At 47.6% G+C, this 14,263-nt stretch overlaps 1 protein-coding gene across 8 annotated transcripts in view; it reads left to right on the plus strand.

Annotated features, from left to right (window-relative positions):
• The window catches only part of Fgd1 (FYVE, RhoGEF and PH domain containing 1), an 82,743-nt gene that overhangs the window by 49,831 nt on the left and 18,649 nt on the right, over positions 1 to 14,263 (plus strand). For all 8 annotated transcript variants that reach the window (XM_036175294.1, XM_036175290.1, XM_036175292.1 and 5 more), the window contains 5 exons: positions 9,718 to 9,891; positions 10,428 to 10,605; positions 10,732 to 11,176; positions 12,623 to 12,712; positions 13,345 to 13,493. In XM_036175294.1, the coding sequence (XP_036031187.1) occupies positions 9,718 to 9,891; positions 10,428 to 10,605; positions 10,732 to 11,176; positions 12,623 to 12,712; positions 13,345 to 13,493 (1,036 nt within the window). The remainder of the gene's footprint in view (positions 1 to 9,717; positions 9,892 to 10,427; positions 10,606 to 10,731; positions 11,177 to 12,622; positions 12,713 to 13,344; positions 13,494 to 14,263) is intronic.

Consider the following 14,263-nt stretch of genomic DNA (forward strand, 5'->3'; position numbering starts at 1 on the left):
TAGCAGCTTAGTGTAGCTCCGTTGGTAGTGTGCTTGCTCAGTGTACTTGATTAGCATGCACAAAGCCCTGTGTCGGGTCCCCCCAGCACCGCATGAACGCCATGCACTGCTGTGTATCTGTAATCCCAGCACTCTGGAGGTGGAGACAAGAGGATCCCTAGGAGTCCAAGGCCAGCCTGGACTACGTAGTGAGTTCCAGGCTAGCCTCAGCTACAAAGTGAGTCCTTGCCAGAAGAAGAACAAGAAAAGGAGGAAGAGGCTGAGGAGGCTGAGGAAGAAGAGGTCCCTGCTGCAACGTCAGACATGTACTCTGTAGATGGAGACAGAGATCCTAAGTTGAAGGTCATTCTGGACTACATAGGGATTTTTGAGGTCAGTCTAGACTAGAGACCCTATCTTTTTAAAAAATGACAGCTTAAGTTCTAGAGAATTCTATATATTCTTCAGTCCTCAAAAGCAGATTTCAATTCAGGGACTGCCTGACAAATATTATATGAAATAGCTTCCTTGACATTCTAGGTCCAGAAGAGGCTAGGCCCTTTCAAGTGTTGTGACAAGGAGCCTCTAAGGCTGCTGCCCAAGGGTCAACAGCAGGACTGGCAAGGTGTTTTAGTGGGTAAAGACACTTGCCTTGAAAGCCTGTTGACCTGAGTTCACCCCAGAACCCATGTAAAGGGGGAAGGAGAGAACTAAATTCACAAAGTTGTCCTCTGACCCCTCAATAATGATAATAATAATAATAACAACAACAACAGCAACAATAGATTAACAAATTTTAAAAGGTAAACACCACAGGTATAAGAGACCAAAATAACTACTTGACATGAGAATCCACAAGTTGCCCTTTTTCAATATTTTTGTTTCAATTGGCCTGCTCACTTTTTTTTGGTTTGTCGAGACAGGGTTTCTCTGTGTAGGCCTGGCTGTCCTGGAACTCACTCTATGGACCAGGCTGGTCTTGAACTCACAGAGATCCGCCTGCTGCTGCCTCCTGAGTGCTGGGATTAAAGGGGTGTGCCACCACCACCTGGCAGCCTGCTCACGAGGGGATTCCATAAAAAACTCTTGAAATATTGGAAGCTCTGAAACACAGGGCACTGTTCCTGTGAAGATGGAGAGGATGGACGGTGTCTGTTGCATTGTGAGGCCTGTGCCCTATAGTTTACCTAGTTCTCACTGTTCTCTATTACTTTATCCTGTCTTCTTCTACAGAAAGCTCCTTACTTCACACAAGGGTGCACCCTTTATAGAAAACCCTTTACAAGAAAAAAAGCTTTATCCCTTGTCAGTTTTTCACTTACTGACAGGCCATCTGCTTTATAACAAGTTTCTGTAGAACTCTCCTCACTTACACAATATCCCTCACTTAGAAGAAATCGCTTCGATTTTACCAAAATTCTTCCTTTTTACAGAGGAACCTTAAAAACAAGGCGGTAGAAGCAGGGTGACCATGAGTTCAGCTTTGTTCTTGTTTAAGTTTCAGGCCAGCCTGGGGGCTACACGAGACCCTGTTCCAAAAACAAATAAAAAAGTTGAAGGAGGACAGCAATATACAACTGTAAACACAGTGTTTGGGAGGCTGAGGCAGGGGAATTATCATGAGTTTGAGGTCAGTCTAGGGTACCAAATGAGTTCTAATTTTTGTTTTTTGATTTTTCGAGACAGGGTTTCTCTGTGTAGTTTTGGTGCCTGTCCTGATCTCACTCTGTAGACCAGGCTGGCCTCGAACTCACAGAGATCTATCTGGCTCTGCCTCCCAAGTGCTGGGACTAAAGGTGTGTACCACCACCGCCCAGCCCAGATGAGTTCTAAACCAGCCTGGGACCCTGTCTCATAAAAACAAATCAAAACTAAAAATCAAAGAGACCTTTTACAGAAACCTGTTTTGCAGGAGGGTGCAGTCCTTGGGAAGTTCCTTGCTTGGCAGACAGCTCCCACTTTCTAAAAGTATCTTTGCACTGTCGAAATTACCCCATTTTATACAGTACCCTTATAGTCAGGAGACGAGTAGACTTCTGAGAAGGAACTGCTGGACTCCCCTTGGGGTTGTTGCTGTAAAGAACATATTTCACAGAGCCGTGTGCTTGCATTTTTCTGAGGGAACATCTGCTAGGTCAAGCACCGGCTGGATGCAGTGCTACCCTGAAGGTGGGCTGACAGGGGAGCTGGAGCCCATTCATGTTCAGGAGGCGGCTGGGAAGGGTTGGGGCAGCTATGGCTTCAGCCCCCCCCCCCCCCCCCCCCCCCCCCGCCAGCTGGGACTCTTCCTTCTCCTGCAGACCTGCTCGCCCGAAGAGTGCTTTCCTTTTCGTCACTGCTCTGTCTTCTCCACTTCCTCTGTTCTCTTTCTCTACCCAGCTCCGACCTCAGAAATCCCAGCTGTCCCCGGGGCAGCACCTCTTAGCTGGGAAAGACAAAATTTGGGGAGCTACTAAGAGGAGTTTGCATCATCCCTGAGGAGCCCCAAGTGCTGGGACTTATTGCTCTCCCTAGTTCTCACCAGTTTCTCACAAGGACCAGCACACACCTAGTGTCCCCAGTTTGCATATGGGAAAATGAGTCCCGAGCTGTGGAGTTATTTGTCCCAGGTTATCAGAGAGTTAACAGCCAAGGCCCAGCCTGCAGCTCTAATGGTTGTCTTGAGATTAAGCCAATGCTACAGCTGGGAGAGGGAGACAGGATGCTGCTGGCCAGAGAAGGAGGGAGAGTTGGCAGCTGAACTTTCCAGAAAGAGATGCAGGAGAAGCAGGGTCAGGTTCCAGTGAGAATGGGCCAGAGGAGGAGTCTTTGTCTTCAAATTCAGCTAGAAGGTAGACCTGCTCTGCCATATAAACGCAGAAACATGTCCTAAGAGCACCTGCCAAACAGGCACATGCCCAAATCAAAAGCAGCATTTTGAATATTTTGTTATTTTTTCTGTTCTTTGCAGATTTCATGCAATGTGTTTTGATCATACTCACCCCTCTCCCCTGACTCCTCCCAGAGCCAACCCCTTCCCTATCCACCCAGCTTTCTGTCCTTTTTGATTAACCCCATCAAGTCCAATTTGTGCTGCCCATATATTCTTGGCTATGTGGCCTTCCACTGGAATATGGTTGATCTACCAGTGACTATACTCTAAAAGAAATCAGTCTCTCCCTTTCCTAGCAGCTATCCACCTCATCACCAACCAGCTCATCTCTGGCTCTTAAAATATTTTTGCCCCCTCTTTTACAATGGTCCCTGAGCCTTAGGAGATATATCACAACCCATCCATCTATCTATCTATCCATCCATCTCATTCCTGTCTTATTCTCTGCACCTTGACAAGTTGTGGGTCTCTGTGTTAATCACCATCTATTAAAAACAGAAGCTTTGACAGGGTGGTGGTGACTCACGCCTTTAATCCCAACACTGGGAGGCAGAGCCAGGTGGATCTCTCTGAGTTCAAGGCCAGTCTGGTTTACAGAGCAGGTCCAGGACAGCCGGGGCTGTAACGCAGAGTAACCCTGTCTCAAATATATATACTTCTCTGATGAGGGTTGATAAGTACAGTAATCTGTGGGTACATTGACAAGGATTTAGGAATCAGTTTAATATCATGTCCAATTATTCCCTCCTATGCCCTACAATTCCATCCCCAATCCTAATTTAACCCTTCATCTTCCATTACTCCCTTTAGCCCTTTTTATCACTGAGTTCTGTCTCCCATTGAAAGCCCCCTGCCATGGCCTCTTACTAATTTCCTGACCACCACAGATATTCCAAGAGAAACACACATATCTGAATATTCAAAGCTAACACTCAGAAGTAAGAGAAAGCATTCGGTGTTTGTCTTTTGGGTTCTGGGTTATCTTATTCAGAATGTTTATTTCTAGCTCCATTCATTTACCCATGATCTTCACTTTTTTTAACAACATTCCATTGTGTAAATGTACTACATTTTCTTTATCCACTCATCAGTTGATGGACATCTAGGCAGCTTTCATTTCCTGGCTGTTGTGAATAGAGCAGCAATGAGCATGGATGAGCAAGTATCTCTACAGTAAAATATCGAATCCTTTGGGTATATATCTGAGAGTGATATAGCTGTATCATATGGTTGATCTGTTTCTAGGTTTTTGAGGAACCTCCACAAGGATTTCCATAATGGCCTCACCAGTTTGCTCTCCCACCATCAGTGAATAAGCATTCCCCTTTCCCCACACTCCTGCCAGCAGATAAGGACCCAGTTTCATTCTTCTCCATGCATCTATCCAGGTTGACTCTTCTGTCTTTTCTCCAGTGTGTATTGTTGGCCTCTTTGTCAAAAGTTCAGGTATCTGTAGGAGCGTGGGCTTTTATGTGAGTTCTCAATGCCAGTACCATCCTGTTGTTATTATTATACTTTTGTTGTATAACTTGAAGGGTAAGGGTCAATATTGCTATTTCTTGAGCTGGATATCAATGGTAAAGCTCTTTGCTAGTGTGTGCTAGGTTATAACACACACACACACACACACACACACACACACACACGTACGTACGTACGTACGTATGTACGTATGTATGTGCACGCACACAAAAAAAAAACAAAACCAAAAATCATTGCCCTTATAGCCAGTTGAGGGTCTAGAGGCTGTAAGACGTAAAGTAAGAGTGTATACCCCACTTTCACAGCTGAACTTGGGAGTATGTGGGCAACTCCTAGGATGCTCAGGGTATGTGCTTCCTGTCATTGCTAAGACATGTGGGAGTACAGCAGTGGTTGTGTAATGCATGTTGTGCTGAGCACACTGCACACCGATAGGATACATGGGGTGGCTCTGTGGCTCTCTCTGGGCCTTCGATGGCTGTACATAGTTGGCAGATGGTATATGAGGTGTTGTAAGATTTATGATGACTTTATGTGTGAGTGAGAAAAAGCGGGGACTCTGGTAGAACCAGAGGTGGAAGGAGCAGCGCTGATAGAGAGCCTTAATGGGGGTGTGGATGTGGGTATATGTGTGTTAGCAAATGGTGTCTATTACCAACCGAAAGAAAAATAGTCTGGAGAAAACCGATTTAGGATCTAGGTGGGTGGGATGGATGGGGAAGTAGGAAACACTGTGGTTTTTAGAAAGGAGGAAGTGGTCCTACTCTAGCAGCTCCCCTGAGGGCAGGAATGAGATTTTTCTCAAGTCTCGGCACAGAGTCTAGCAGCTGTGAAATACAGTTAGCTTACTTAACCAAACTGAGGGAAGCCAGAGAGTTCAACAGGGCCATAAAGGGCCACAGAGATCTAGTGAAGATGGGTAGAAGGGAGTTACGGAATATTCTGCCAGTAGGTTGTGAAGAAGATGCCACCAAGGAAGAGCATGCCTGGGACAAAGCTCACTGAGGGAAAATGGGAGAAACTGAGAAGAAGGGGGAGACAGGGATCTTGAATCTTTTTGCCTTCCGTGGGACCTCACCTTGGTCATACCCAGATTCCGAACTGAAACCCTGCTGTCCTGTGGACAGGGTTAGGGATATCCCTTTCAGTAGCCACACTGCTTTTCTATAGTACTAGGGTCCTCTTCATGTCCCCTATGGCTTTAGAGAGCATGGTTAGGAAAAGAACCCAGCCCAGAAGCAGTCTTCCTGAAAGTCATCTATTACTTGTTGTGTGACCTTGGGCTGGTCACCATGTCTTTCTTTGTCTTCATCTCTGCACAAGAAATTGGACAGAAAATCTCTGCCTCCCTCATCTGGGACTCCAGGGTATCCCTGAGTCTGAATTTCATCCAGCTGTCTATTCTATAGGACTGCTTACAAGGAGGCAAAACTGGAGAGGCAGCCTGAGTAGCTCCCATGTGAGGGTCAGGTGGGTAATGAGAGGAGAGAATGGGCCAGGGCAGAGCCATGGAGGATGATAGGCCACCCCACTCTGAGAAGCAGCAGGGGACATAAGGGCAGAAGCCCCACAAGAGCCCTGCTGCCCACCTGCTGGCCTGGCGGGGAGGGCTTGCCCAGGGCAACTCACCTGCTTAGAGGTGTTAAGATCTGGGAAGCAGATGGAGAGCCCTTGGGACCCTGGCACCTGTGTCTATCTGTGGAGGTCTTTGTGGCATTGTTGTTGGACTTTTCTTTGGGCTGTCAGCTCACAAATAACAACACGGAGACTTCTTATTAATTATGAAAGCTTGGCCTTTAGCTTAGGCTCTTTCCAACTAGCTCTTAGAACTTAATTAACCCCTGTTTTAAATCTACATTCTGCCATGTGGCTCTTTACCTTTCCTCCAGATGGCACATCTGACTTCTTCAGAGTTTGGCTGGTATCTCCTGTGCGCCTAGATTCATCTCCCCTTCCTCTCTCTCCCCTGAAATCCTGCCTATTTTCTTCTGCCTAGCTATTGGCCATTCAGCTCTTTATTAACCCAATCAGAAGGCGCCTTTCACACAGTGTGATCTTATATCCCACAACATGGCAGTGAGTTTGGCTTTGTTCAGTAGCTCTCTGGCCACCATCATCACTTTCTCTGGCCATGTGTCTTGGCAACTGTCTCTACACTTGTGCCACCCTCCAGGTGATTCATCCTCCTCAACCCTGTGCCCAGAGAGAGGACAGGGCAGGGCCAAGCAAGATGTGCTGAGCTGGGCAGGATAAGCCGCTCTACTGGGCCAGAGGTGAGGAGAAGAACACCCTTCTAAAGGCACAGGCTGGGCCCTGCCTGCTCAGGTGGGAAGGCACAGGAGGAAACTTCACCCAAAGCCAGGTACAAGGTAGAAGAAACCCACTGGGACCAGGATCTAGAGCACGTGTTCCCTCAGACTGGGAAGGTTCCATGACTACCTGGCCAGACTGTAGCTGGGATAAGGTCAGGAGCTCCGGCAAGCTGCTATAGAATCCCTTGGTTCCCTCCAACACTAAGAGACCTAAAATCCCCTGTGACTCTGTCTGCCTGTGTGACCTTATAAGGGAGGGTATGGATGGTTCAGTGTGTGAAGACAGCATGTGACAGTTTGTTTAGAGCAGAAAGAGACAAGTGTCCTGTGTTTTGTGACTATATTTGTGTATATGCCTGAGCTAAGACCCTCAGATACCATGGACATGTTTGTTGCAAGAATGTGACCTAGCCCAGGGTCCCAAGAGCTCTCCATCTGCTTCCCAGATCTTAACACCTCTAAGCAGGTGAGCTGCCCTGGGCAAGCCCTCCCCGCCAGGCCAGCAGGTGGGCAGCAGGGCTCTTGTGGGGCTTCTGCCCTTATGTCCCCAGGTGGTGGCACACACCTTTAATCCCAGCACTCCAGAGGCGAGCCAGGAGATCTCTGTGAGTTCGAGGCCAGCCTGGTCTACAGAGCGAGATCCAGGACAGGCTCCAAAGCTACACAGAGAAACCCTGTCAAAACAACAACAACAACAACAACAACAACAAAGAATGTGACCTAGTAAATTATGAAATGTATCTGCTTTGTGTCCATGTTTCTGGGTATGTAGTGGCTTATGACCTTATTCTGTTTTGCTGTTGTGTGTAGCTTTTTTCTGACCTGGTATAATGGATCCTATGTGGTTATGATATTTGTTTGTAACTATGTAGGTGTTCAAAGACATGTTAATGATATATTTGAAACTCCATGATCCTGTAATGTAATATACCTTTGTAACTTGGTGAAACTGTGCTTGAGTAATATATAAAGTTATATGACTGCATGTGGTTAAGAGATTTGGTGTAAGATGATAGGACTGCCATTGTATCTTCATTATATGTCTTTGTGACTGTGCTTGACCTTATTATTGATGATTCCATAAGGCTGTGTGATCATATATGGAATTGTAGCTGCTAGTCTATGAAATTTGTATATGTATGCCCAGGCATTCAGGAGGGTGAGGACATGTGTTTGGGTGTTTGAATTTGTGTGACCTGCCAGTTACATAAAGTACTGTAAATTCCATGTGCTTTTGTGACTTAGTGGACCCACTTATGAGACTGGACTGTGACATAGGGGAAAATCCTGGAGATGAGACGCCATGTGGCTGTGACACTGTAAATCATGGCACAATGTATCTCACCCTGTGTGCTAGTTCGAGCTGTGGAACCTCTTCTTGGTTTGCTTGGTTTCAGTTGGGTTTTCAGTATGTAGCCCAGGAACTCACCATCCTTCTGCTTCAGCTTCCCAAGTGCTGAGCTCATAGGCATGTACTACTGTGCCCGGTGCTCCAGGAGCTCTTGACTAGTACTACTCACTCCCTTGTCCTCACCCCTAATTGCATGCATCTCTCCTTACATGGGGCTTTTTGACCCCCTTCACTACAGAACAGATGAGCAGCTCTTCGTCCTGGCATCCAAGACTTTCCCATTCATCTCTAGCCCTACCTGACTTCTCTGTTTGCTCAGAGACAACTCCCACAGCCTCCTACCCAGCCACAACCACACAAATCCTGTACTCTTTCACTTGGGACATGTGGATTGTGTGTGTGTGTGGGGGGGGGTCCATCACTGTTCCCCAAGCCTAAATCTTTCCTGTAAGTGTGATCATCATATCCTCTAGGGCCCCAAACTAGGGTTTTTAGAGGTCCTTATGCTAAGGAAGGAGAAAGTCAGAAAAGGAGCTACTTGCTCCTTTAAAGCCATTCTTGTACCTGCATTCTGGATACTGGTGGGGGGTGTGGGGGGAGGGGAGGTGGATGGGGAAGTAGAGGAAGGTAAAAAAATTGGTAAGACCCTGAGATTTTAAGAAGCAAAACGTTTGCTTATGAAATATAGTTTTACCAGTGTGTATGTGTGAACCTGGGATTGGAACCCAGGCCTTGTAAATGCTAAGCAAGTGTTCCATCACTGAGCAATTTCCTTAGTTCCCAATTTCATCATTTTAAAGACACTTGGTTCTACAAAACTGTAGACAAGAAAGTTCAGATATTCTCAGGGCTTTAAGAAATGGGATGAGGGCTGGAGAGATGGCTCAGAGGTTAAGAGCACTGACTGCTCTTCCAGAGGTCCCGAGTTCAATTCCCAGCAACCACATGGTGGCTCACAGCCATCTATAATGAGATCTGGTGCCCTCTCCTGTATACGTAATAAATAAATAAATAAATAACTCTTAAAAAAAAAAAGAAATGGGATGAAGAAGACTAGAATGGTAGTTTATGCCTATGATTCTGGCACTTGGGAAGTCAAAGCAAGGTTGTCGTGAGTGTGAGTCCAGCCTGGGCTACACAGTGAGACCCTGTCTCAAAAACAAACAAAATAGCCAGGCGGTGGTGGCGCATGCCTTGAATCCCAGCACTCGGGAGGCAGAGGCAGGCGGATCTCTGTGAGTTCAAGGCCAGCCTGGTCTACAAAGCGAGTTCCAGGAAAGGCACAAAACTACACAGAGAAACCCTGTCTCGAAAACCAAAAAACAAACAAACAAAAGAAAAACAGAACCAAAAACCCAAAACTAATAAAGTAATGAATAGAATGAAGACTGGCTATATAAACAAGAGCTATAGGCGCACACACACTTTGGGGTATTTACTTGTGCTCCTAACCCAGTTCAACTCCTGAGTCTGGTTGAGTCCTTAATTATCGACGGACATGCATGGAGTCAATATGCTAATCACAGGGAACAATTATTTCTTGATGAAAACAGCCAGTCTCCACCTTGGGCCTGGTTCTCTGTCCAAGGCCTGGGAGAAAAACTGTGGCCAGTAAGGGGCTCAGAGGCGCCTAGCCCTAGATACCTGCTAAGATATGCTACTTCCTATCTCCCCTTAGGGTAAAATCAATCACATCACAACCAGTTTCTTTCTTTCTACAGGACTGCACCAGGGAAACCGGATCCTGGTTAAAAGTTTGTCCCTTGATCCTGGCCAGAGTCTTGAGCCTCATCCAGAAGGCCCCCAACGACTCCGTTCAGATCCAGGCCCTCCCACTGAAACCCCCGGCCCGCGTCCTTCACCACTGAAGCGGGCACCAGGCCCAAAGCCACAGGGTAAGTGCTTCCATTAAGAGCAGAGAAATGTACCCGAGAGGTGTATAAAAGGAAAGGAGAAATTAATGGTGGCAGAAGAATAGGGAAGTGCCCTTATCTCAAGGGGCGGCGAGTGATACAAATCTAATGGCCAGAAAGGTGTTGCCTGTGACTTACATATCCTATTGGGATTTCACCTCAGTCCTGCTCTGTGCCTACCTCAGGTTAAAAAAAAAAAAGCCATGGTGGCAGCACCTGCCACTACTCCCAGCACTCAGGAGGTTGAGACAGGATCGTTGTGAGTTTAAGGTCAGTCAGGGCTATGTTATTAGTGCCATTAGTACCAGGCAAGCCGGGCTGTATAACAGGACTGTCTCAAAAGAGGGATGTAGCTCGATGGAAGAGTGTTTACCTGGCATGCACAAGGTCATGGGTTTGATCTCTAGCACAGAAGAGAAAATTCTGGGGTCTGTGAAATTAGGTATAGCCTGGCTATGATAACCACCTCTACAACCAGTTCAGTGATAGCTCCCTTTCTTCCCCATCCACCATTCCAGTTCCCCCAAAGCCCAGCTACTTGCAGATGTCCCGGATGCTTCCTCCACCTGAGCCCATTCCTCCGCCACCATCGCGCCCTCTGCCTGCAGACCCTAGAGTGGCTAAGGGTCTTGCCCCCCGAGCTGAGGCCAGCACCAGTTCTGCAGCAGTGTCGTCATTGATTGAGAAGTTTGAAAGGTGAGTCTGATCCCTAGAGGACCCTGTGAGGGAAGGGTGGATCTGGGGCAGGAAGGGAGAGTTGTAGGAGAGGGCTCTCGGTCAAGCTCATACCCTGCCTCCATGTGTGTCCATCACCCACCTCAGAGAGCCTGTGATTGTCGCCTCGGATAGGCCAGCCCCTGGCCCCTGCCCAGTTCCCCCAGAGCCAGCCATGTTGCCACAGCCACCCCCGCAGCCAACAGTGTCCCAGCTCCCTGAGGGTGAGGCTTCTCGCTGCCTGTTCCTGCTGGCTCCTGGGCCCCGGGATGGTGAGAAGGTACCTAACCGGGACAGCGGCATTGACAGCATCAGCTCGCCATCCAACAGTGAAGAGACCTGCTTCGTCAGTGATGACGGGCCCCCCAGCCACAGCCTCTGTCCTGGGCCTCCTGCCCTGGCTAGTATGCCAGTTGCTTTGGCCGACCCCCACCGGCCTGGCTCCCAAGAGGTTGACAGTGACCTGGAAGAGGAAGACGAGGAGGAGGAAGAGGAGGAAGAGAAGGAAAGAGAAATTCCAGTGCCCCCACTGGAGAGACAGGAGTCTGTGGAGGTACTGACCTATGTTGCCCAAGAGGGAGGACCATGCAGAGAAAGCAAGAAAGAGCCTGGCATTTGTGCTTGGCCCTTCCCCCAGGCTGGCATTTCTCAAAACAGGGCATTGCTTCCATTTAGTCTACTTAGCTAGCACTCCTGGTTTCCCAGTATGGAACACCAGTAGAAAAACCCTGCTCCTCTCCCAGATGACTGTGACCACCAAAGTGGCCAGGCCTCATCCTAAATGCCTGTTAGGAAGGTGGTTTCACTTTCATCAGAGAAGCACTAATGGGCCTCAGGGTTTTTGTGACCCCGTAGCTGTGTGACACTGGGCATGTCTCTTTCCACTCCTCACTACAAGCCTCAATTTCCTTGTTTGTATGACAGAAACTCTCTCTCATGCTGGAGAGACTTCTCAGCAACTGGAGAAGGGGCAGAGAGCCAGAGCCCCAGTGGGGCCTGGAGCCCTTGGGGGTTAGGAATTCTTCCCATGCCCTGTCTACCTAATGTTTCTTCACAAGGTATCCTTGCACTCAAGCAAGGTCTCAGCCAGAATACCTGCTTGGCCAGAACCAAGCTCGTGTGGGGTCAGGAAGTGCTGAGATGAAACGACACTCAGCAAGTGAAGAGCCTGCAAACAGAGTGAGCTGACAGGCATAGTCTTAGCCATTTTTATATTTCTGTGTCTTTCTCACACCCCACATACTCAGCAAGCCTTTGCTGACAGAGAACTCAATGAGGGAATAAATAGCTGATATTTAGAGACTGTAATCTGCAGTCTGTTCTGTTTTTATTTATAGGAAATCTTTTGGGATTGGGAGTGCGGCTTAGTGTAGAGCATTTGCCTAGCATGCATGAGGTCCCAAGTTTAATCCCCAATTAATTGCAGTAATTAAATTAAAATAAATGAAATTGTCTCCATCACAAACAGACATAGGCTCTATTACTATCTGTCTTTATAATGGGACTCTTAAATACAGAAATTAGACAACTCATGCATGCAAGTGAATGGTAGACTAGGATTTGAACCCAGGACGTTGGACTTCCTAGTTCTCATGTTTAACCACCATACTGTGCTCAATGAGTAGAGAAAGCAGATGAGTGGGTATATGAGTGTCTGCATGAGGGAATTCATGTCTTTGGAATTGAGGGGCAAGCTTTATGACTGACTGGGAGTGAAGGATGAAGCTCCAGGAAGCTTTATGAATCAGATTGGGGTTATCTCAGGGTGGCACTAAGGTCTGAGCATCATGTGCCCTCTCTGGGGAGCCAGGCATGATGACATTGCCTGTAGTCCAGCTACTGGGGAAACTGATGTAGGAGGGTCACTTCAGTCCAAGAGTTTGAGGGTACCCTGAGATACACAACAATACCTGATAAGTGAGTGGAGGGGAGAAAAATGGATAGAAGGAGCCAGGGTTGGGGTGGAGATGATGTTTCAAGGGTCACTTCTCCTTTCCAGCTGACTGTGCAACAGAAGGTATTCCATATTGCCAACGAGCTCCTACAAACCGAGAAGGCCTATGTTTCCAGGCTCCATCTCCTGGATCAGGTAAATGGCCCCTCTGGGGTCCCAGGGCCCTAGGATGTGGTAGGTAGGTTCCACAGAAGAAATGATAGGACCTGAGCCTAGTTCTACCATTAGGACCAGAATCCAGAGTGGTAAGGTCTCCGGCTGACCTTGCAGCCAGTTCTGATTATGTTTACAAGTTTAATTCTCACTCCTGACTCTTAACAGATGTGTACCAGCCCCAGGACTCTGACACTGCTCACTCTTCCTCACATCTACAATTTACCCCTCCTCATGGACCTCATTCTGACTCTTGATCTCTTCTTGACCCTGTATCCACTAGAATCCCTGAGGGTAGGGATCTTTTTTCCCTCTGGTCCACCCTAGCCTTCAGGACAGTGCTTTTACACAGTAGACACTCATAAATATTTGTTAAAATAAAGGGGTCTAATTCCAGCTTTCTCTCTGAACCGGGATCGGCCTCTGACCTTGCTCCAGGTCCTAGTCTTGGTGGCATACAGTTCTCTCCATTCCCATTCTTCTCAGTCTCTAGACCAGTACTGATCTCAGAAATGCACAGAGCTGCCCACAAATACCGCCCTTACCTGCAAGCTGCCTTTTCCCCGCTGACCTCTGGTCTCAGTTGGGCTGAGCTCGCCTGCCTTGCTCCCCAGGTGTTCTGTGCCCGGCTGCTGGAAGAAGCTCGGAACCGCAGTTCCTTCCCTGCTGATGTTGTCCATGGCATCTTCTCTAACATCTGCTCCATCTACTGCTTCCACCAGCAGTTCCTGCTGCCTGAGCTAGAGAAGCGCATGGAGGAATGGTGAGGGGCTCCAGAGCCAGTCTGCTTATTCTGCATCAACTTGTATGCTAAGTCCAGATGTATACATGGGATTTCAGTCCTGGGCTGGGGATGTAGCTTAGTAGCAGAATTCTTGCATAGAATATGAAAGGCCCTGGAGTCCATCCCTGGTATCATGAAAATAAGTTCATCCTTTTTTAAAAAAATTTTTTATTTTTTGGTGGTGTGGGGGTGTGTTTCTATACAGGGTTTCTCTGTGTGTAATCCTGACTGTCCTGGAACTCACTGTGTAGACAGGCTGGCCTCAAACTCAGAGATCCACCTGTCTCTGCCTCCCAATTGCTAGGATTAAAGGCATGTGCCACCGCCACCTGTTGAAAATAAGTTCGTTCTTATCTGCCTTCTTTTCTGCCAAAAAAAAAAAAAAAGGCCCCATGTCTGCCTTCTAGGTCCTCACAATCTAATGTGGAGCATAGAGCAGGACCTAGAATGCTCCAGCGGAATAGCAGAGTCCTTGAGAGTACAAGAAGACTCAGGAGATGCCTCCATTGGTAGAGGTGCTGCTGCTGGCAGCTCAGGCCAATCCCTTGAACCCACAGAAAGATGGAGGGAAAGAAATGACTCCAGAAAGTTGTCCTTTGACACCCACATATGCTGAGTGTGCCCACATTCCCCCTCTTTCTGTCACACACACACACACACACACACACACACACACACCACATACCCACTCATCATCATCATCATCAAATTTAAGACAAAAAAAGAGTGTTGAGATTTAGCTGTTATGG

The sequence above is a fragment of the Onychomys torridus genome, chromosome X, assembly GCF_903995425.1.
Source record: "Onychomys torridus chromosome X, mOncTor1.1, whole genome shotgun sequence".
NCBI classification, from domain to species: Eukaryota; Metazoa; Chordata; class Mammalia; order Rodentia; family Cricetidae; genus Onychomys; species Onychomys torridus.